Source organism: Marmota monax, unplaced genomic scaffold (assembly GCF_021218885.2).
Source record: "Marmota monax isolate L192 unplaced genomic scaffold, Marmota_monax_Labrador192_F-V1.1 WCK01_AAM20220418_F8-fsc00023, whole genome shotgun sequence".
Lineage (NCBI taxonomy): Eukaryota > Metazoa > Chordata > Mammalia > Rodentia > Sciuridae > Marmota > Marmota monax.
The window spans coordinates 7621984-7637974 of record NW_026692907.1 but is presented as its reverse complement, the minus strand read 5'-3'; the positions used below and the strand labels follow the sequence as shown (position 1 = coordinate 7637974).

At 39.0% G+C, this 15991-nt stretch overlaps 1 protein-coding gene across 24 annotated transcripts in view; it reads right to left on the bottom strand.

The window, feature by feature from the left end:
• Fggy (FGGY carbohydrate kinase domain containing) overlaps nt 1–15991 on the bottom strand; it is a 414685-nt gene that overhangs the window by 379697 nt on the left and 18997 nt on the right. For 17 of the 24 annotated variants that reach the window (XR_009227386.1, XR_009227389.1, XR_009227391.1 and 14 more), the window contains 3 exons: nt 15256–15467; nt 13773–13836; nt 3785–3896 (listed from right to left, as the gene is read on the bottom strand). Coding sequence is in view for 14 of the 24 variants with exons in the window: in XM_058581511.1 (XP_058437494.1) it covers nt 3785–3896; nt 13773–13836; nt 15256–15467 (388 nt within the window). In the remaining 10 variants the exon portion in view is untranslated. Of the gene's footprint in view, nt 1–3784; nt 3897–13699; nt 13721–13772; nt 13837–15255; nt 15468–15991 lie in introns of those variants that run through there. The other 7 variants (XM_058581512.1, XM_058581515.1, XM_058581513.1 and 4 more) reach the window with 2 other exon arrangements.

The following is a 15991-nucleotide window of genomic DNA, read 5'->3' as shown; positions in this document are numbered from 1 at the left end:
TCTTTTAAAAAAAGACTTAATGCAAATAAGGAAAAAAATTTATTTTTATCTTAAGTCCATAAAAGGTACACAAAAGGCTGTTTATCTTTGAAAACTCTTTTTAAAACTAAAATTTTAAAAAGCCAACCTAAGAAAATATCTAAATAAGAAACAAATTGCAAAGTCTTAGTCACTGGTTTGCCTGATTGAAAAGACTTTGGGTCCCAAAACAGCTTCACAATACTCTGAAAATAAGATAAAGCATAGGTGTGTCAAAAATCCTTTTTGTTAACAGCAGACTGCTTCTACTTTGTAAGAGAATTGCTGGAGGCTCTGCTTCTCAGCCCTAGGCTCACATGAGAATTATCTGTACAGCTTTCAAAAAACAGTGACATTCAGGTCCTATAGGAACCATCAGGCAATCCAAATGTGGGTATGTGCCCACATATGTACACACATGTGTGGGTGGCAAAATCAGTACTGTTTCTTAAACATTGTAGAGGATGTATCCACAACTGCCTCGAAACAGAAATACATGTTCCTAAACTTCCAACAAGAGGAAAGAGAAGCCAATTAGCTTCTCAATCAGCAGCTTCTGTAGTGAGAACAACACAATGAGAACTGTACAGAATAACTTTCCTGTGTTTATTATAGTTATTTTCATTTTCGACAACAGCTGAGAAGTTAATCCTTTTTCAGTTCTCATAGAAAAAAAAATCACAAGTAAATGATTCAACCAAAGTTTGTTTAGTCTTTTATTGAGCATTTACTACATGCCAGGTGCAATACTGGGTATGGGGATCCCAAAAATGTGCCTCAGTCTCTGCCCACAGGAGCTTGTGTTTTGAGAGGGAAGGGTCTATATAGTGCATGGACTGCCCGAACAGAAGTGCTAGGCTTCGAAACAGGTGCAGCTCAGACCAGACTAATTCTGAAGCTGCACAGAGAGATCTCAGGAGGCAGGAGAGCTTTTGTTTAATTCTAAAATGACCAGCCAGTGGGAATCAGGTGAAAGGGACATGAGGAAAGAGGCACAAGACAAGAGAGACAGCATGTGAAACTGCACAGGCCAGACACATCGTATTTTAGGAGAATCTGAGGCAGAATTGGTAGAGCAGCATTTGAGCTGCACAGCTTACCCAAGGGCAAATTACTCATCTGTGTATTCGCTTAATTAAAACTTTGAACAACTCACAGGTTATGCTCCTGTCACACTCGAGGACAAAAAAGTTATTATGAACCAGCAAAAACATCCAAATATGAAATTTCTGTTGCACAGAGATGTATGGGCACTTGCTCCTTCCCCAGCCCCAGTTATCACCCTGGGATCCCCTGCTCCAAAGGGCTCCCTACTGTGGTGATACAACCAAAGTTAGGCTCTGAGCCTAAAGGTTGCAGGGCAGGAAGCAGCAGCAACTGCGGTGGATCCAACCCAGGGGCTGTTCTGACCTTCAAAACAAGAAGGACCAAGGAGAAACTAACAACAAGACTATTTCATCACACAGTCATGCATAGTGTTCTCAACTATGCTGCTTAATTTATTTTGTTTTTAATTTTTTGGTTAACATCTGAAGATGGCAGCATTTTACCAATCTTGTGGATTTGGTGTTCACAGTGATTGGGGTTATCTGTCATCTCCATGACCCCATTCCCTTTTCTTCAACCAACCCAGAGTGGATCCTTGCCTAGTAGACAGAAGCAGTCTTTAAAGAATCTTTAAACCACCTTATTAATATTCTAATTTCATTTTTGAGCATAGGATAATCACCTCAGATAGGATCCAACTTAATAGAATCTGTTGAAAGGCAAGAAACTGGTGTGAACACCTGCAGCTGGGTACAGCTGATGAATGGGTACATTTCAACCTTTCAGGTGGAATAAAGTTATTTCAACACTTATAATTAGGGAGTCAACTTAGTTCCCTCTTTAATAGAGGACCTGCTAACAGGTGACAGACAATTCCACCCTGGAAGATGGCATCCAGCGGTGTGTTCGACTGTGTTAATAAGGAGCTCTCTTCTCCTACTTCAGATGTCTGTTCCTGTTGTTTTAACTGTCCACTCACCTGGGCCTGGTGATTCTCCGAACACCACAATTCCCAAGGAACCTTCTTAAAAAAACAAAATGGTGATGCCCTAGCCCCACCTAAGGACAACTGAACACAAACCTTGGAGGTAAGTCTAATGAATGTCAATTATAAAAATGATCTCCTGTTTGAAACTGACTAATGCACAGTCAGTTTAAAAGCAAAAAAAGAAAAACAACATATTTTAGTCAATCAGACAATACAGACTCCAACATTTAAAGTCCTACCCAAGATGAGACTTCCTCCTAGGGTATCCTTAACTGACAATCATTGACTTTCACTGGGCCAATATAGGAAGTGCCAGCAGCTTCCCCAAGAGTCTAGTCAGTAGAGTGTCTGCTCTGCTGGGCTGGGGTCTGCTGGTTTACCTCGGGTCTCTGTTCTCTGGAGTGGCCCCAACTGCAGCTGCCCACCCCCCTGGCCAGAAGAAAGCCAACTTGAATGGCCACTGAAGGCAAGAATCATTTGGATTCATGTTTGAATCAGCACTCAATAAAATAGGACTTAGCATAGCACATAGTAGGTGCAGTAAACATATCAGGAAAAAGGCGGGGTTGGCAGGGTATGCAAATAAAAGAAGTTACAACCCTGCTCTAGGCACTCATCCATTTACAGGCGTTTTGAGCACAGGCCATTTATAATTATCACTGCTCCACACAAGTGAGTGGAACACATTCCCTAGACCTGAGCTTTCAGGGGTCGGGCCCTAGCTTCTCTCAGTAAAGCTACTGTTTCATTATTCCAGTTCTCTCACAGGAAAAACCAGATATTCAAAGGTAAAGTGATTCACCCAAGGAATCAGCAGAAGAGCGAAGCCCTAGTCACTGTTTGATTCCAATTCAGTGTGTCCCAGTGTGCCCTACTATCCCATAGCCACCAGTATGAAAGGTGCTATGACAGTGCCCACAACTATCATCTACAGAATCTCATCTAAATAATGGCTATGTTGGCAACCACAGATGGGCAATGCCTAGATGGAACACACGAGGTCCAGAACAGCACACTCTCCACCATTCCTTAATGTCTTCCTCTTACTGAATCGTTATTAAATATCAATAGGCGTTTATCACACACCTGCTGCTCTTCTCAAACTTGACCCACTTTATTCTGACTAGTGTAGACTCTTGGGTGCTAGTACTACTGGCTAAAATTCCCCGGGAAAAATCTCTGATGTTGGCCCCAAGTGGCACTTTACATTTGAAACTGCTCATTACTGGAGTCACAAGCACCAATTAGAACACACCATCATTAAATGTGAATGTTTTTGGCGTGATTAGTGAAATGAGAGAGGCCATCTGTTTCCAGTTTCCATGGGATACCTGTCCTGTCTGCCCTACTCTAGTTCTTTTAACTGCATGTGGTGCACCCACTCAAATGAGAGTTCTATAGGAACTTCACAAGCACTGCCAACACCAGCACTCCCTGCCACAAAACCAAACCACGTCTGCTTCAAGGCTGCTCACCCCAGAAGGACCCCACATCCTTCATTAGCTCCCACTGTGGCTCTAGGGCTTTATGGAAACAAGTCCTTCCCTGACCCACCTCCAGTGCGATCTCAGTCATACTAAAGGCTCTGCAAGCTTATGACTTTGACGTCCACACTCCACCTTTGACACTTCACTATCAGTTGCATAAGACCTGTGGCTGATATTACACCAAACAGCCAAGGCCACCCCAGTCAGTCTCCCCCACCAGAGAGAGGGAGAGAAGTGGTCCTACCTTCATGGTTTACTGGCAAAGGACGAAACCGTTTATCCAAGACAACCAGAGAGCATGTGGCATCGAACCCAAGTCCTCGAATTTGGTTTAAATCGATCCCTTGTACAACTTTCTGTTTTAAAAGCAAACAAAAACATAAATCACATCACTGGACTTTTAAAAGCTTTAATACAAGTTATAACAAGAAGGAAATGAATGATTAAATAAAAAATCATCTACAATATAAACCAAATAGGAGTTCAATATCACTAAAATACCAAAAGATCCTATAAATTAATCAGAAAAAGATAACCAACCTATTAGAAATTAAGCAAAAGGCAAGAATATTGCTTAACAAAAAAGAAATAGAATATGTGCAAATATTTCCAACTGCCCTACAATTAGGTAAGAAAATAAAAATATACAAATTTGTTTTTATATTGATAAAAGTATGAAAGATTAACAGTATATGATAATGACAAGAAACAGGAAATTGGGTCTTCTTGAACATTATTCTAACTGTAATTATTGAGTATCAATTTGGGAAAATAATTTGACAGTATATATTAAAGTTAAAAATATATATATCATTTGACCCAACAGTCCCATTTCTAGGAAACTATCTTAATAAATTATTAATAAGAATATATTTAAAAACAAGAAATTGTCTCTGGATAATAAACTATAGCACATCTCTAAGATAGAATAATGTGAAAAACTTAGAAGTGACTTTTGGGTGTGATGGCATGAAGAGAGAAGCAAATCTATGCAAAATAAAATTATAAAATTGGACAGTACATCAAAAATAACTATATTCAGGGAAATTGTTCAAAGTCACAAACAAATTGAGAAAAATTAAATTTTGGCTAAAACCATTCACAATGAGAGATGAAGACAGGAAGAAATACAAAAATAAAGAAAGAAAAAAAGAAGCAAGGTAACTTAACTCCAGACCCAGATTGGTTTTTGTTTTGTTTTGTTTTTTGGTGTGGAGGGGGTGGGATTTTATTAAACTTTTAAGAAAGAAACAGTATGAAACCTACACAAAACTTGTTTAGAATGGCAAAGGAGGAAACACTTTACACCAACTTTTACATGGCTAGCATTAACCTAATTAATATCAAAGATGAATAAAGACATCATTAAAAATAAAGAATATTACAGACTAGTATTTAACATCAACCTAGGTTTAAATTTGTTTAACAAAATATTAACAAACCAAGTTTTACAACATATTAAGTTGGCATTGTACACCATGAACATGTGAAGCTATCCCAAGGATGCATGGGTGGTTTAATAACCATAAATTCATATATACAGACATACATATACATACATATATATACCTATATATACATATATATATATATATATATATATACACACACATACACACACACACACACATATATATATATATATATATAAAATAAAAGAATAAAGTTCAAACACCAAATGATCATCTCAAAAGATGCAGAAGATCCCTCAAAAAAAATAAGGAAAATCAATAAATGAGAAATAAAAGACAACATACACAACTGATATATAGAATCTACAAAAACTTAACATATTTAATAAAATGAATGATTTTCCTAGATTAGGAAAAAAGCAAGAATGTTCACTTTTACCATTTCTATTCAAGCTTGTACTGGAAAATCTAGCCAGGAAAATAAGACAAGAAAAATAAATTGAAGGCACACAGAGTGGGAAAAAAACAAAACATTAAAATATCTTTCTGTGTAGATGGTAGGATTCCACATGCAGAAAATTTTTTAAGAAAAAAAATCTACCAAAAAAAAACCTACTAGAAGTATTAAACAAGTAGAGTAAAACCACAAGATTTAAGATTAACATATAAAATCAATTATATTTCTACCTATTAGAAACTGATATCAAAATGAAATAAAGGAAATAATGCAATTCACATTAGTATCAAAACAAATAATCAGATATTTGTAATTTATATTTCAAAAGAAGTTCAATGTCCAGTCACCAGAAACCACAAAACACACAAAAAGTCCACATTAGAGAAATATACAATATTAACACCGATAATATGGCAGTCTCCTTAGATGCACAGAATTTACATAACTTCCACTAAAATCTGGGAGAGCTGGTTATGTTTTACTTTCTTTTATTTTGTAAAATCTGACAAGCGTCTCTTAACATTTATACAGAAATGCAAAGGACATAAAAAGTCATGATAAGTTTCATACTGTTTCTTTCTTAAATGTTTAATAAAATACCCCCCCACCCAAAAAAAAAAAAAAAAAAACAACAACCTGGCTCTAAGGTTAAGTTACCTTGCTTCTTTTTTTCATTTTTGAAAAGAAAAGACAAATCTGTAAAAGTTATGCTACCTGAATTCAAAACTTACTATAAACATACCATTGCTAAGGATATATTTTCTGATTAGTAGAAGAGAACAGGGAAAGGACAGGCTGCTTGACAGTAGTGATAGAACTAAATGTGTATCTGAGGAAGGAAGGAAGGAAGGAAGGAAGGAAGGAAGGAAGGAAGGAAGGAAGGAAGGAATGAAGGAAAGAAGGAAGTCTGAGACTCTTATATTACACCATACACAAGCATCACCTCAAAATGTATCATATCCCTAAATGTAAAAACCAAAGAAAATCTCTGTGATCTTGCACTACACAAATATTTCTTTAAAAGTTAAGACTTATTTTTTTAAAAATGATAAATTTGACCTCATAATTTTAAAAAATTCTTCAAAAGAAATAATTAGGAAAATGAATATACAAATTAGATTGGGAGAAAATAAGTGCAAATCATACATATGATAATACAATTCAATGTAGATTATATAAAGAACCCTCATAAATAATTTAGTAATATAATAGCCAATTATAAAATGGACACTTCACCAAGAAGATATACAATAAGTACATGAACAAATGTTCAATGTCATTAGTAATTAAGAAAATGAAAATCACAGTAAGATATCCCTACATACCTACTAAAGCAGCTATAATCACACAACTGACAAAAACAAGTGTTAGGGAATTGCGGGGGAAATGGGACTCTCACACAATATGGGGACAAATGTAAAATACAGTCATTTTGAAAGAAAGTCTGGCAATTTTTTAAAACACAACTTACCACAAAACCTAGCAATTTACCTCCAAGATATACACCCAGTGAGAGGGGAGTGAGAAACTTATGTGAACAGAGAGACTCATCTGTGAATATTCATAGGAGCTTTATTTATAACACTGGTTCATGTGTGGGAGGCCTGGTCCCCAGTGTAGTGAGAAGTAGTAGGATCTTTATGAAATGGAGCCTAGTGGGAAGATGTTGGGGGCACTGCACTCAGAAGACATTAATTTAGTTTATGTGGGACCCAGATTATTTCTCACAAAAGAGGACTGTTAAAAAAGATTAAGAATGGCCCATTCCCACTCTATGGATTCCTGTCTTTCCATGTGTTCTTTCCCTCCCACATGTGCTCCCACCAATGCTATATATCATGAGGCTATATCCCATGAGTCAAGCAGTAGCCGGCACCATGCCCTTGAATTTCCAGAACTGTGAGCTAAATAAACCTCTTTTCTTGATACATTACCAACCTCAAGTATTTTATTATAGTGATAGAAAACATGTTAATACATTCCCAAATAAGTTGGGATCAAACCAAATATTCATCATAATTTAATCAAAAGTTAAATAAAATATGGTATATCCATACAATGGCATACTACTCACATGAAAAAGGTATAAATTACTGATATGGCAACAAGATGGGTGAACCTTAAAGTCATGATAAGTGAAAAGAAACAGACACAACATAATATAAAATGTGTCATATGATTCCACTTACATGGAATTTCTAGAGAGAACAACTATAATGACAGAAAGCTGAAAAACAGTTACTTTAACTAGAGCTGGGAATTGACAATAAAAAGGCACAATGGAACATTTTTGGAAGAATAAAAGTGTTTTAAAAATGGATTATGATCATGATTGTACAACTATGCAAATTTACTAAAATAATTGAATTATATATTTACAATAAATGGGTTTCATGATTTGTAAATTATAAAGCTAATAAATATTTAAAATAAAAAGCCAACCTACAATCATGTAATAACACTGTCTTTCATCTTTTCTCACTATCCCTTCACCAAATTCTTACTTATATTTCTTTATCATTAGGCTTTTCAAACAGTTTTCTATAAGTCTAGTATGATTTATTTCAGTATTTAGGTAATAGTTAAATAATGCTACAATTATTAAAAGAAAATCCATTTTCTTTTCCACATTCTCGTTTCATGGAAGGTATTCTTTTGTATTTTTTTTAAGAAGCACTTTTTTGAAATTATATTACCTATTGTCTTTCTCTTTCAATTAATACTTGACTATGTTAAAAAAAAAGCAAACCTATAAAAGATGAAATGGAAATATATCCATGATATGTAAACAAATTTTTTTAAAAAATTGTTAATGGTGTTTGTCTCTGAGAGTAAAACTGCAATTAGAGGAGAGATTTTTCACTTTTTGTGTAATTTTTATAGTTGTAGAATATTTACTGATTAATTATATTTTGAAATTTTGTTTCTATGGTTTCCTTTGTTGAAAAAACATGAACAAACATGATCTTTAACATTTTCCACTAACTTAAAACATGACAATAACCTTTTATATCCCATAAAACTCTACCCCACAATGCTAAAATGACTGTCCTATTTGGTGAAATTCATATCAAAAATGTATGATTCTTTTCTCCTGTTTGGGAAAGTCTACCCCACAATGCTAAAATGACTGTCCCATTTGGTGAAATTCATCTCAAAAATGTATGATTCTTTTCTCCTGCTTGGGAAAGCAGACTTGTAATTTTGGACTCCATTTCTTACTATTTAGTATGTTCCTCAAATAAGAGATACACACAATTGTTGAAGATTTCCAATAAAGAAAAACATGAATTTTTTTTCAAATCATATTGCAAATAAATATTAACTTGCTATATTGAACATCTCCTATGTGCTACAATATTTACATAACTCATCATTACAAAGCCCACTAAAAGACATATTTAGTATCTGCATTTCATAAAAATTAAGTGATTGCAGCATGGCCTCACGACAATGAGTCACAAAACTCTGGATTCAATCCTATCTCTGCCACCTTCGTTCTGTGAGTGAAGACAGGGTACAGCACACAATTCCAGCTGTTCCTTGCCTTGCTTTTCAGGTCTCCATAGCATTTACAGGCATGGCTTCCGCTGGCTGGAATGTCCTTCCAACTTGGCATGGAAATCATTGGACGGCAATTAAGACCAATAGCACTGAGGACAGACTGCCTGAGTCCCGACAACCTGCTGAGTAGCTAACCCTGATTTAGCTAGGTAGCCACTATTACTCCCCCAGTCTTTCACTAACTTTACCTGAAAGCCTAGCTCTGCTACTTATTAGTCATATGACTTCGGGAAGTCACACAAACCTGTTTCCTTAGTTGCAGAAAGCTGTTGCCTATATCTGCATCTCCCAATGATGTTACAAGAATTCAGCAGAATATGATGGGATTAGCTCAACATCTGGCATTCAGTGCACAATAAATAGCAGCTTTTATTAGGGTAAACTGGCTGCCTCCAATCCTCATTGAACATGTGGGACTTCAATCAGTCACCAAGCCAGCCCTAACTTCTGCTTGCTGCATGGCCCTGCTGGCCTTGGCGCCCACGGAGTGCACACCTGGTGTGGGTAAGCCCGTGTGCACAAGCTTGTGGTGAGTCAAAAGAGGAAGTGGGTGAGAAAATGTAGATGACTCAACACAACTCCAAATCTCTGACAGCTCTGGAGCAGAAACAGGCACAAGAGGTGGTGTTCACAGAGCTACCTGGTCCCATCCCTACCACTCCTGCACTGATCTCATGGCCTTTCTGACACTGTTTCTGGAGGGTAAGACATACTGCCTAGGTGAGGGTCACAGGATTCAAGGAACCTGAAAGCCCTGTGCAACCTGTATGACTTGGTAGGAAACATTCAGCACAGAAAATTACTCAGAGTCTTATTATGTCCATAGGATATTTTTATGTACAAAGCACAGCATGCTATGTATCACGTAAGCACATGTAAAAGCAATAGGCAAGAATAGCATTAGAATATTGCATGGATTCAAATCTGAGGACCAAGGAATATGTCTTCTTCTATTTTATGAATGCCCTCTGAAGACCTACGGAGTTCTATATTCGAATCATTGCTTTTCAGTCACAAAGGCTTAGTGGATCCACGTCTAAATTACAGACCATTCACGAGGAACTAAAAAAATAATGGTGATATTCATTTAAACCTGATTTATCTAGGTAGCCACTGTTACTTGCCCAGCTTTACACTAACTTTACAAACTTAAGTACTATATCTTAATAAATCAAAACACTTATGGAAAATGCCTTACAGTCATTTTTATCCATAGCTGAGGGCCACTCCCATATCCTAACTTCCTCAACCATCTAAGCCACCCCAGAAAGATGGCTGTCAGGGTCACACTACCCAGAAGTTCTCTGAAGCTTGACCTGGTGACCTGAGGATTGTTATTTATATTCTTATTAATGGGAAAAGAAAGCAGCTTAGTAAACTCACCCCCAACAACTTGGCACCAAGAGAATTTCCCTGGCTAGAGAGAAAGCACATTGCTCTTCTAAAGAATTTCCAGAGAAGGAGATTTCTGCAAACTCATTTGGTAACCTGGTCCATGTCTAAAAACTGTCAACTCGTAGCTCTGGGGCAGCAAACAAATATTTGGGGAAAGGATTGTGCATCTCTTTGTTCTTTCTGTGGGAACTGGTTCAATCCTGCATGTGTTTTGAATCAGCAAGCTCTGCCATATTGGGTGGGGAGGTAGTGTCTCTTAGAAACCTTCCAAACTGAGAACCAGAAGGTCACATGCATACCTGGTTTTATTTTTAGCTCTATTTAGAGCAAGGGTCAAATCCTAAGCCTCTCAGACAGAATCCAGCTTGCAACACATGTCTCTATGGCTGGTACTGTATTACTTTAAATATGGATTTGAATGCTTTGTCAGCTTCAGGGCCAGGCATGGAGTTATGCAATCCCCATTCCCTTGGCTCCATCCTTCTTTGTTGCCTACACACTTCAACCCTCACTTAGTCAGTCCTCAGAAAATATAATGAAGCCCCTTCTAAGGTCCAGCTATGCTCTCTTCTAGGTATTTGGGAAATAATGGAGAGAAAAACATTTTTTTTAAAAATCCTTGGTTTTTTGGATATTGCATTTTAGTGAGGCTAAACAATAGCCAATAAATCATCTAAACTATGTAGTATAGAAGTAATATACCAGAAAGCGTTGATCAGAGGGATCATGAGTGCCAGAGAAGGGAGCGTGGTCCCTAAAAAGATGAGATTTGAGGAAGACCTTGAAGGATCAAGGAGAAGGCCTTATGAAAACCTGTGGAGGAGTGATCCCACCAGGGGAAGAGCCACTGCAAAGCCCAAAATTGTGCAATTGAGATGCACAATCCATGTCCCAAAGAGAGGTGGGAAAAGCAAGGAAGGGCTTATGCAGGGTACCTGTTACAGGGAAGGTCATGCTGGCAATCAACTGTGCAAAACCTACTCTAGTGACTGGAGAAACGAGTAAATCCAGTCCCAAGCTAATACCTACACAGCATGTGAGCTTAGGTGTGGTGTTGTCCCTGGATGGTAAGGCAAAGAAACCAAGGTCAAAGCCTTCCGTTTATATCAGCAACCCCATGCTCTTCCAAAAATTGAAACTCTGACATTGCCTCAATCCCCTTCTTCACTGTCACCAAGTCCCAGGAGACCTTCCTTCCCAGAGCCTCTCAGGGTCATCTCTCCCTGCCTCTCTTTGCCAGTGCTCTAGTCCAGGTGTGCTAGGGGAAGGCAGGGTGAGTATGCAGGCAGGGGAACGGATCAGTGTGCAGGTCTGAGGATGAAGGGGGTGGCTAGAGCCCAGAGATCCCAGAGAAGCATCGGGACAAGAGCAGGACAACAGGTCAGGGACAGACCAGGAAGCACCCTGAAGGCAGGTCCCATATATACAGGTCCCATATATACAACAGTAGTGTGATGCTCTCAAGGCACTGTAAGCAATATGATCAATTTAGCATTCAAGGAAAAGAGTTACTCCAGTTGCCAAGAAAAGATCATAGAAGGGAAAAGAAATACAAGGACATCAGCTGCCTTAAAATAGTCTAGGCAAAAGATAAAGGTCTATGGCACTGGAGGTGAAGAAAATGCATAGATTTGACCAGTCTGGGTCCAGGATTGTCAAATACTATCTGAGTGACCTTGGGAGAGTCACTTAACCATCTGGCCCTCAGTTTTTCTTTTCACCTATAAAGGGAAACAACAATAAATACTTAACTTGTAAAGATGGTCAAATGTGGTCAAATGGATATGAAGATGCTCTGTAAACTTTAATAATTCTATGAATGTACGAAGTTAATGTTCTTGCTCAACCCCATGTGTTTCCTCTCTCTTCTGCCTCCTTCTTCCCACAACCATTTCTCATGTAGCAGGTACCAACCCAGAACAAATGGTACCTCACTAGCTTCATATGTATTTTTGTTTTTGTTTTTCATGCAAATAAAAGCTGTTTAATCTGTAGGAGCAGAAAATGTCTTGTATACTTTTCCCATATAGGTACCAGAACGTAAGAAGAATTAAGTGCATAGTAGGTGCTCAAAAAAATGTTTGCAGATTAAATCAAAGAATGATACTCAACAAATGTCTGATGGTTAAATGATTCTTCCAGCTTATTTTTTCCTTCTTCCTAAAGAAAATTCAATCCTAATCATACATTAACTTTGCAATGTTCCCTGCCTTGTTTGAATGATTAAGATTTGTGGTTCCAAAAAGCATATTTTAAAAACAAGGACTAATGCATGTTCTCCAGGACTTGCATGTTTCTACAGAACTTTTTAGGTGTGCTAGATATGGGCCCAATAAAGACCTGCCCATTTTGGGGGCACATGTCTCATATATGAGCACACAGCCAGGACAAGGCAGTATAGTCTAGCATGGCTGCACTTCAGCTCAGGTGCCCCATCCTGCAGCAAGTCCAGCAAGTTTCAGGTTGTCCCATGCAATTCCCAGGCATGCATCATGCAAGTGGATGCAGCTGGAGAGAGAGACAAGGGGCAGTGGTGACTAGAGCAGCACCCAGCACTGGCTCTTACTCCTTACAAGAACTATGCTGGCTACTGAACCTCTTCAAAGCCCTTTTATTTCTCACCTTTAAGACAAAGAATAAAAGCTACTTCAAAAGATACTTGTAAAGATAAAATGAAGTGATGAGTATAAAGGACCCAGCATAGTATCTGGAACATAATTAATGAGTAACAAATATAAGCTGCCATTATTGTCATCATCATAGTATCAACAACATCACCATTATCATCATCATCATCATCATCATCATCATCATCATTATCTTAACTGAGGGAGAAAATCACCTCCCACAAAGTGAACACCCTAGGGAACCGGAAGTAAACAATTGCCCTCAACTTGCTGGAGAAAGAGAAGACAGATCAGGATGTACTAGGCCACCCTTTGCCCTAAGACAGTTCTTCTCAAAATCTTATACAGAAGGAGCCCCAAACAGAGAGAAATAGGTGAATATTCCCAAGAGTGTCTCCCTCTTGGACTTCTGACTACTCAGGATTTTATCTTAGAAATTCATTCTTTTGTTTGTTTGTTTGTTCTGGGGATTGATCTGGGGTGTTGATGGCTGAGTTACTTTATTCCATTCTCCTCCACAATCTACTCACCACCATAGGAAACACAGTGATTGCTCATTTCCAGACACCGTTATGGTATTTTATATGCATTAATTCATTGAATCCTCACAATAACTCTATGGAGGTTACTATTACCACTCTCATTTCATAGGTAAGCTAACACACAAAGAAACATGAAGTAATTGTCCAAGATCACAGGCTCACAACTGTTGGAACGAGGATGTCAATCTGGGTGGTCTGGCTCAGAATGTATGTCCTGTGGCATGCTACTTCATACCAGCCATGATGTCCCCATAGATGTGGCATGATTGTCCTGCAGCTTCTGGCATCTGGTCACAAACCTATGTGAGGGAAATGGCCAAGAACCAAGAGCTGTACTCAGGTTGCCGTTGCAAGATGCATCACGAAGGACAAATGCCCCAGCACTTATGGGGCTGATAGGCTCTAGCCAATGATGAGTTGGCCGCCATCTACCATTAAACCAAGCTGTACTTAGAGTAGACCTTTTGTAAAGGAGCTTTTCATCAGGGGATTATATTTTCTTCTTGACTATTTCCTTAATGGCAAGAAAAGCTATATGTTAGAAGAACAAAGGAGACCCAAGGGCAAAAAGCAGAAGACTCTCACCAAGGCGGGAGAAGACTCTCACCAAGGCGGGGGTGAGGAGGAAGGGAGGAGAGGACAATTAAACAAGCAGAAGATAAGATACCCCTCTTCCATTCCTTACAATGCTCTTGTGCTGCCCTCCCACTCCTCTCTCTGCCTTCTTCTCCAGGGGCACTAACAGCAGCCCAGAGCTCATGAAACTTTAAACAGACTGATCGATATGGACAGAATGGTGAATTGTCCATCTGCAAATTACCAAGCACCTCATGAATATTTAAGGAAGCTAACTAGGAACAGGGATAAGAAGGAATCCAGGACTTTATTCTTCCCTCTGGGGGGTGGGGGATAAGATAAAAGGAAGTCTGATATTCCTGATTACCAGGATATAAAGTCAAACCAACAAGTGAAACTTTAAATGTGAACAAGTGCTGTCCAGCATCAATTCCTTCACCAAGCCAGCATGCTCAATACAATCCAAGACCACTCAAGATGAACATCTATCTAACACATATTAGAGCTGCTCTGGTTTGACCCAATCTCCTTGCCCTCTCAGAACATACCATGTTTTCATGCCACCATGCCCTGCACATGCTCTGAACCAAATGCAGTTCCCCACACTCGTTCATTTGGGAGGCAGGAGAATCCATTACAGTGCAGCCTGCTTAGGTTCCTGACTTGTTTCTATTATTTACCAAATACATGAACTTAGGTAGTTACCTCACTTTCTGCACCTGCATTTCTTCTTGATTGAAAATCAAACGGGGATAGCAAAATACTAACTAGTTCAGTCCTGCGGGTTCCACCTCACAATACATGTTAACACATTTTACACCCAAAAACACAGTAGAGCTCAGCTACGATCCTCAGTGGCTTCTTCCACATCTGGTCACATCTTGAGCTTCCTCGTCCTCTCCTCTCTTCCCAGAGTCCACTCCGGGTTAGCTCCGACCATTGTTACTTGGCTCCTGACACTTATCACATCATATTTCAGCTGTGTTATCAGTCTCTGCCACTACACTGTGAGCTTCTGGGAGGCAAGGTCTATGTGCGGCTCAGCTCTGCATCTCCAGGTACCCCAACAGGGTCCATGGCATCATGTGGACACTCAGGGTGGGAGCAGGTGCTAGGAGAGGACGCCACAGCTCTACCCATACCTTTGTGACAACACAGCACGCATCCCAGATGTCTTCAGAGGATTGCTCATGGTGGTTGAACTGAGGCTCCCACCTCTTAATCGGTTGGTCTGCGAAGGCCAAAAGGACCCCTCTCCGGTCAACGAGAGCAGCACGGACGCTGCCTGTTCCAACATCCACGCCCACGTAGTAGCTTCGTGGCTCCTGTTCTCCAGACATTGTGTTCCCTCCACCTGAGGTGAGCAAGTGCAAACACAACATGAGGACCAATCCACAAAGACCACCACCAAAATTCTTCTGTGGCTATGTAAGCAGCGGCCATTTACTATGGACTTGTCCAACAGAAGTTTCTAGACACACAAAGCTAAGTAGTTGGTGAACAAGTCAGACACAGCCTCAGATATGGCATTTAGATTCTTTGAAAGGGGTCACATGAAGCACTTAGCTACCTAACTAAGCAAACCTGTGACAAGTGTGATAAGAGCAAAGAGAGGGTGGTAGGAGAACTTAGAATCTGGACGCAATAGAGAAGAACTTGTTCTCAGTGAAGCTGAATCAACAGGACAGTTCCTGTGGTACTAAAAATTCCTATCAAATCTCTAGTCACTCAACAAATTAGCTACTGAGCATCTATTATGCACCAGGCAGTGTGAAAGGTGCTTCCCTCTATGCCTCACTATGACTCTAGAAGGGAAGCGTATTTAAATCTCTAGCGAACAGGTGATCAAGGTGAGACTCCAAGAGGAATGTTACTTTA